Source organism: Varanus komodoensis, unplaced genomic scaffold (genome assembly GCF_004798865.1).
Source record: "Varanus komodoensis strain SLA01 unplaced genomic scaffold, ASM479886v1 scaffold78, whole genome shotgun sequence".
NCBI lineage: Eukaryota > Metazoa > Chordata > Lepidosauria > Squamata > Varanidae > Varanus > Varanus komodoensis.
In genome coordinates, this window is record NW_025336455.1 from 548149 (window position 1) to 556072 (window position 7924).

Below are 7924 nucleotides of genomic sequence, written 5' to 3' on the forward strand. Positions count from 1 at the left end.
AGTGCACCCTGACTCTGCTCTTTGGGAGAAAGGTAGACTGCCTCTGGAAAGAGAGGCTCTGTTCCACCAGTCTGGGAAAGGGTATGGGAAGAGCTCATTATGAAGGCGGAGAACTGTATACGTGATCTTCGAAAGTAACTTTAGGGTGGGCCACCGAGCTTCCACTCCCTCCTATCCCTTCCTGCTAACTCTTGTGAAACCACAGGTCTTGCAAAACTGCAGATCTTGCCAGGAAGCGGCAAGCGGAGAAGTGCCCCACACGGGACGTTTTACGCTGATTGTGGGCCATCCTGCTTAGGCAAGACGAAATGGAAAGGACAAGCCGGCTTCAGGTTCCCCAAAATGGTGCCCTTGCTGATTTGGGGCGGGTGCCCTCCTCCCCCTTCAAGAGCTCATGTTTATTTGCTGTTCCGAGCTCGGCTTGCTGGGACGCTCAGAGCCGGAACCGACACTTCCCAAGGCCAACAGACATTGGCGCTGGGGAAGACGGCACTTCCACCGCCGGCCACCTTTGAGTGGTCACGCTGCCTGGGCCATCTGCAGCCCAACCAAATCGAAGACGGGTGGCCCTTTGGCACCACGTTTTCAAGCTCTCCATTCCTAGAACTGAGCTGGGAGAAAAAGGGGGCATCGTCCTTGGGGGAAACCGGCCTTTCCAAAACCCTGTGGGATCACAGCCTGCTCACCTGGACTGGCCTTGAGCAGTCCTCACTCATATGCTGCCTTCCTCTCGCATCGAGGACTTGTCAAAAGTTGGACACCCTGTCCAGGCTGCAGCTGGGGGTGCCAAAGAAGGGCCCACCCCCCTTTTCCCCACCATCCCTACTTCACACCAGGAAGGAGCTAAAGGAAAAACTGTATCCCTTTGTCTCGAACCTGCAAAACTGTTGAATGACTTTGCAAGAACTTCGCTTCCCTTTTATTGGGATTATGAAAGGCTGTGACACAAAAGACCCATATTCTCTGGACCACTGGGACCCTTTAACACCAGGAAACTGCTCCCAGCTCTTCTGCTCTCTTGGCATCTCATTCTGGGCCTGGAAAGGGCCAGTGGTACCTCCTTGACAGCCAGTCAGTCATTAAAGGATGATCAGGAGACAGCTTGCAGAAACTTTCTTCCTCCTCTTCCTCCTCCTCTTCTCGCAGGTCAATGATCCACTTAGATCTGTTTTCCCAAATATTTCCCTACAAGCCTACAACTGCACAGGGAGGGTCCTTTGCACCCTTCTCCATAGGATTGTGGCACCCTCCCTCAGCTCTACCCCACTCAAGCTTCCCCTTGCCTTCTCCCTGCCTCCAATTTTGTTCTCAGACCCTCTTGGCATCTTTTCTGCCTCACCCAAAGCTTAAACAATCCTTGATCCATCCTTGAGACGGGACTGGAAGGCAAATGCGACGAGTGGCTGGAGACTTCTGCTGAAAAGTGTTCTGTCTAACTCAAAAGCTTGCAGATTCTTGCACAAACAGACTCTCTCCCCATGTAATATACCAACAAGACCAGGGGCGTCCCACAATTTTTTGCTGAACAGCCAAACCACAGGCTGTCGCCACAGGGGCTGGAAGATGCATCCTGCACCCAGAGGACCTCAGTTTTCAAGTTTCTAGTCCTTGCAGCTGTGGATATAAGTTTTAGAATCCAGTCGCAGTGCCTGGTAATGTCTCAGAGGTCACCAGGCTGAAAAGAGTGGCTGGTGCATTTGTGCCCTGCTCCATGGTAGAACAGAGGAGAAAAATAATTATGCAAATAAACGAATTCATACACTTTGCTCAGTTTGCATACTTCAAAGAATGGTCAGCTCTTCTGGCTGCACTTCTATCCCCCATCCCACAAAATACACTGCCGTAATTGGGAAAACATCCAGATTCTATAAGCTCCTTAATGATTTGTTTGTGTGCTACCTTCTCCCTTCAGGAAATAAAACAGAAATAGGAAAGTGGCCTTTTAAAACAGGCACCTTTCGTTTGGGGATTTCAAGCCTTAACTGAGAAACCCTTATGAGAAATTATAATGCATCTATCTTTTACAGGCAGCTGGTGCAAAAACACCCACTTGGGGTTTTATTCTGTTTTAAAGCAAGCTTGTTTTTAGGGCTGCATTAGAAATGGAGGCCGGCTTGAATCTCGCATGACTATTTTCCTCTTCCGGGACAACAGGGACACGTGCTTAGGTGGCGGGGCGATTTGCAAGCCTGACAAGCCAAAATACGCAGACATAACCGGCGGCTCCCGGTGCCTCGCCGCCCCTGGAAGCGACGCAACCCTTTGCTCGCCGCGCAGGCCGCGCCCGGCAAACGCTCGGCTGCCGGAACCGGCGGCGCGCCGGGAAAAGCCGCTGCGGAGCCGTGCAGGGGGCGCGCGCGCCCGCGGGAGGGCCCAAGAGCAGGCGGCGGCGGGGGGAGGCGGAGCATCCCTGCAGCTCGGCTCCCCGCGCGCGGCGCGGTGGTTGCTCCCGAGACGGCCCGGCCCAGCCCCGCACGCCGGGGGAGAGAGGCCGGCGCAGGCGAGATGCTGGCCGTGCTGCTGGGCGCCGCGGCCGCCTTCTTCGCGCTGCTGGACGGCTGGCACCTGCTGCGGATGGGGCTGGCGGCGCTGCGCGCCGGGCTGGTGCGCCCCGCGCCCCGCGCCCTGCTGCAGGAGCACCGCTTCGAGAGCCGCGTGCTGCCCGCCGACCTGGACCTGCTGCTGCACATGAGCAACGCGCGCTACCCGCGCGAGGCCGACCTGGCCCGCTGCGCGCACCTGGCCCGCTGCGGGCTGCTGGGCGCCGTGCGCGCGCTGGGCGCCCGCCTCGTGCTGGCCGCCTCGTGCTGCCGCTACCGGCGCCCGCTGCGCCTGCCCGAGCGCTTCGCCGTGCGCTCGCGGCTGCTGGGCTGGGACGCGCGCGCCTTCGTGGCGGAGCAGCGCTTCGTGCGCGCCCGCGACGGCTTCGTCTGCGCCGTGCTGCTGGCGCGCCTGCACGTGGAGGGCGCCTCGCCCGCCCAGGCCGTCGCGCGGCTCTGCGGGCGCCAGGTAAGCCGGGGCGGCGGGGCGGGAGCGAAACGCGATGCCGCCGGGGGGCAGAGTCGCCGCGCCGGGGGGCAGAAGCGAGCGCGCAGCGATGTAGCGCGCGCCAGTCGGCTTCCGTGCGGCCCCGAGCGCGCTAATCTTGGAAGCGAAGCGGGGGCGGGCCTGGTTAAAATCTGCGTGGGTGACCTGAGCACCAAAGATTCATGTGCTTAATTATTTTCAGTACCTCCAGTTAAGCGGGCCAGTAATAGAATCCTTCACTGATCAGGGAAAGCCTGTGTGAACGGGTATGTTTGAAAAGGGTGTGTAAAACTTGCCACCCTTTCTCAAGCTATATGGGGCTGAAGAAGGCCCTGCTTTTGTTCCAGTAGCTGCTGACATTCCATTGGCAGATGCTCAGGGACCTCAGTTGCTTAACCAGCAATCTTCTTCCATGGCATCTGCAGCCCAAAGAAAGGCTGCAAGGCCAGTATGAGGAAGAGAAACACCATTTGCGTGGTGTTCCCACAAGTTTTTTTCCATGAATGCTCAGTGCGCTTGCCAGAAAGTCAGATTCATGGCCACAAGAAAAAGGGCCAGGGTTCAAGCCAAAGAATCTGACAGATTCTCACCCAAAACAGATTCTTCCTATATCCCTGTGCTAAGGTGTGTGCCACACAGTAAAAGCACAACCGTAAAAAATTGCACTTAGACCAAAATAAAGGTTTAAAACTGAAAGCAGGCTTTTGAAGCATTTTAAATGCATGGGCTTTTAAATGCATGGGCTTTCAATTAGCTGAAACTTATGGTAGGTTTTTGCTGTTGGCAAACAGGAAGTCTGAAATCTTCCCACACTAAAATATATCTGCCTTCCTAGACACACAGACATGTTACTCTCATTTTAAACTTTTTCTGCTCTTGAAAATGGATGCGGAGAATTGGGCTACAATGCTAGAATTAAATTTAATTTGCCCTCTTCTTGGCGCTCTATATCAGATCTGTACAAGTTTGACCCTGTTTCTATTCTAATGCAGGTGGAGTCTCCGGAACTTCCAGAAGAAGTCCAGCACTGGATGAAGTACAACGAAGCCAGCAGCCGGAAGCTGAGGGCAGAGAGTGGGCTCCAAACCGAAAGCAAAAGCCAGTAGTGGGATTGCTCAGAGCGGCCCCGTACTGCACTCTTGGCAGAGCAAGCTTGCACCTCAGCCGAATCGTTGCGGGTTAGGACAGCTCTTCCACAGCAGAAGGGGAGCCTTTGACAAGGCCACATAATCTTTTTGGCAAGGCAGTTCCATGGCCTTCTGACGCCAGGGGCCGTTCGCGGCGGCACTCTGGCGGAGCCGTCGTGAAAGTATTCTCGAAGCTGCCATATGCTTGGGCTGAGACACGCATGTATTTAATAGCCGACCCGTCTTCTTCCAGTGCGCAATGGTTATGGGTAGATCCAGATTAGAATGCCTTTAAGCCTTACGCTAGTTTCGCAGAGGCGCAGTAGAGCAACATTGAAAGAAAGCCATCAGGTAACCTCCATGGCCCAGGCAGCATTGGAGAGTCATGCTTTAGGCTTCCAAAGGAACCCTTGGTCTTCATTCAGGGTGACCACAGATCCAGGTTATTGCAAAAGCCAAAGTATCAATACAGCCTAGTCTTACAGGGTCCGAAGACCAGTAGACAAGAACTTAGAAAGATGATCCCCGGTTTGCAAACAGTTGCCTTCGTTTAGATTAGTTGCTTCCTCATGAATGTTTAAGTAGAAACATAGGTGTGCACCAATCAATAACTAAAGGGACACACGCACTTCACAAACTAGAATGCCAGGGGTGCAAAGCTGTGCAAAGAACACTCCGATCATGTCTTTGGCTCGCTGATGGCGCATGGAGTGGAGGCTTCTTTTCAAAACGCAACTCCAGCATTAGGCGTTACCTGCCTGAGGATTTTGCTTCGCACATCCTGTCTCCAGCCTTTGCATGAGTCAACCCTAATAAAGCAGGATCAGTCCGTCACGCCCTTCCACGCCCACCAAGGTCCTCCTTGGTGCAATGCGAGCTTCATGTCATGCAGATCCCTCCCCAAAGTCTGGTTTAATGGTGAAATGGGATCAGCAGAATTTCCCATGTGGTGCATTCTTTAAAAACAAAAACAAAACCATCTCCACACACACACTTGGGAATTAATTTATTTCTTGTTGTTATTACATAGGACAGTAGTAAAGTGAGTGTTCAGTAAGTTGAGAAGTTGAATCTGTTAGTAAAGAAATATTGGGAGAAGGAAAGGAATGGCCAGCAGTTGTGATGAACATGTGTTATTTATATATTTATTTCATATTTATATGCTGCTTTTGCATTGCTATGTCCAGGGAGTTTACAACCAGAAGTAACAACTCCCACCCCAATAGGCATGACACAAAAAGAAGAAGGTGAGAGAGGGAAGAGGAAGAGCGGCCGATTCATGTACGCGTCTTCCATCATTTGGAGCACAATCTTAGAGTCTCTGGGAGAGCACTCCAGGGAGCAGAGGGCTGTTTGGAGTCCCCCTGCGATTCAGTAGACGAAGCTCTGACTTCAGGGGAGGGCTTAGCATTATAAGCCACTACCTCTTGAGTAGCCACCAGAAGGACCATGCTGACTGATCCCAGGTCACAAATGTGGCCTTGGAGGGAGGGAAAGGGGGGTTCTGTTGGGTGGGGAGAGAAAAGGACAAGGGAAACCCTCTCTAGCTGCAGTCCAGTCCCAGCCAGAAGCTCCCCTGGAGAGGCTCAAAGGGCCATCTAGAGATTAAATGGAAGGAGGAAGACGGAGAAGCACAAATGACTTCCTTTCTCCTCCCACTATGCCAGCAACATCTCTGTGATCAGAGGCCTTCTTAAAGGATGCTGCCATATTGTCCAGGGATGGGGTGAACACAGGTTTGGAGGATGAAGGACCAAAGATGGACCTGGCTGGCTCCCCGATACTGATGACACCACCTGGCCCAAGTTGTGCAGCCACTTGGATAGCAACCTCGGGTGGACGGCCTTTCCCAGGCTCACCACAGATTGAACCAAAGTTGCCTCCATCACCCATTGGAGAAGATTAGATCATAGTCCCCAGCCAATCCGAGGTTTGGAAAAATCCTCCTTACATGGACACACCACGGATATTTTTGAGCAACAGTATATGAAATGCATGTAAAAAGTTGGATCTGGTGCTACCACATGAGAACCACGGGTTTTCAATTGGTTTGTTTCCATTTGTGTTGTCATGTTTGTCCAGGCAAGCCTGACCATACTTTCTTCCTAGAGTAAACCCATATTTACCTCTCATCGAGGACATTCAAGTAGTTACTTCTGGTTGACTTTATGCTATCCTAGAACATCTTAAGTAGGTCTACAAAGCATAACGTATCATCTGGAAAAGCTGCTGTCCTGGACTGTGGTATAGAAGGTGCAATGGATATTATATGGTGCCTCTGAATGATTTTTGCTGGTTATCATGTCGGTTATCACTTGCGGGAATATTCGCTCAATTAGATTATTTCCCCACCCAAACAATTGTTCCCAATTCTTTAAAACAACAGGAGGGGCATGTTTTTGCAACAAGGAAGAAAAGACCTAACCACGAATGGGGAACAACTCACAGCAGTAGCTACACATGAAATGCATGTCTTTGAAAATACGACTCTGGCAATTCTAGGCAGCCTTCAACAAAAATGGTCCAGCTCTCCAGGTCGCTCTCTGTAGGTAGGATCATATGTCACCCATCCAGGTGCTGACAGTGCCTCAAGGTGCTCAGCCCACTGCTTCTAGGAGGGGTGCCTTTGCCCCCTGCCCTCCGAATTTCCAAGGCCGCCTTGATGGTCCAGCAGTATCTGCTATGGCTTCCAGAAGAAAGCTGCATGGACAGATGGATCAGAGGAACGGGAATGGCCAGTTCTTGTGCAACTAAACAATGCAAATTATAGGCCCGGGAACAATAGTAGGTGTTAACACACGATGATTAATCTATTTATTCAGGTACTTAGAAGGAGGATGTTTTTGTCATCGGACACCAGAGCAAGAAAGGGCCACTTGAGGGTCAGTTATAAAAGGATAAGACTAGCTTAAATTGCGAAAGAGATTGCATTGGTGGTGCTACGCAAGGAGCAAATGATTCCGGATTATTTTTCAAATGGATGTTCTTGGGAACACCCAGTGCAAGTTGCAGCGTGGAGGGGACAGCCGTCCCCACATCTCATCCCAAGCTTAGGGGGCATGCCCTTGGGTCAAATTCCTGCCCTCATCCAAGGAAGGGTCCAAATGCCTCCCTTTGGGCTTTTTCTGGTAATCGGGGCTAGTGGATTAATATGCTTACAGCTTCCTTTCCCACAAGCCCATTCGGAGGGAGGTGCTCTTCCCATTTTGCTAGGAATCCGGATGTCCTGCTGCAACTCTTCCTCATTTGGCCTCCTGGTCAAACATGAGCACTCTAGCCATGGAGAGACCCCCCTTCCAGGTGCACTGCAGGTAGAATTCACTGCATTGCCTGAGGAAGGTTTTGTACACATTCAGGGTTTTTTTATGGTAAGCAAGGATCTGGCTACATATCTTGACGATTTCTTTCCATCAGTTGTGGACATTTTGAACAAAGTTGGCTAGTTTCATGCCCAAAACTGGTGGTATGACTGGAAAATTTCTCTCTAGGTTCTTCAAGGATTTTCCTAGTAAAACTGGGCTTGGGACATACCAAATTCCAGCTTGCTGGTTGGTCTGAGTGTAGCTTAACCATGTTAGGAGGCCTGTCTTGTACCCCATTCCTACAAAGAGAAGAACTGTGGCTCCAATCGGGGTACTTGGATTTGATTTCGGGTTTCAGCATGACAAAAGAACGCCATTTAATAGACATTTTTTCTATTAAACATCTCTCGACTCAGCAGCTGATGATACGCAATAGAGAGACATGGGCAGAGAGGTTGGCAAATCCCT

General features: G+C 51.5%; 1 protein-coding gene across 1 annotated transcript; it reads left to right on the forward strand.

Moving 5' to 3' along the window:
• The first annotated feature begins 2505 nt into the window (after positions 1-2505).
• Positions 2506-4988, forward strand: THEM6 (thioesterase superfamily member 6). Its single transcript, XM_044453227.1, has 2 exons — positions 2506-3009; positions 4020-4988. Exons 1-2 carry the CDS (start codon positions 2506-2508, stop codon positions 4131-4133), a joined length of 618 nt encoding a protein of 205 aa, XP_044309162.1. The 3' UTR covers positions 4134-4988.
• Positions 4989-7924: the final 2936 nt, after the last annotated feature.

Excerpts from the sequence above, each read along its gene's own strand:
- THEM6 (XM_044453227.1), top strand. The coding sequence starts at position 2,506 with ATGCTGGCCGTGCTGCTGGGCGCCGCGGCCGCCTTCTTCGCGCTGCTG. Across the intron at positions 3,010-4,019 it reads CGCGGCTCTGCGGGCGCCAG|GTGGAGTCTCCGGAACTTCC; the intron begins GTAAGCCGGGGC and ends ATTCTAATGCAG.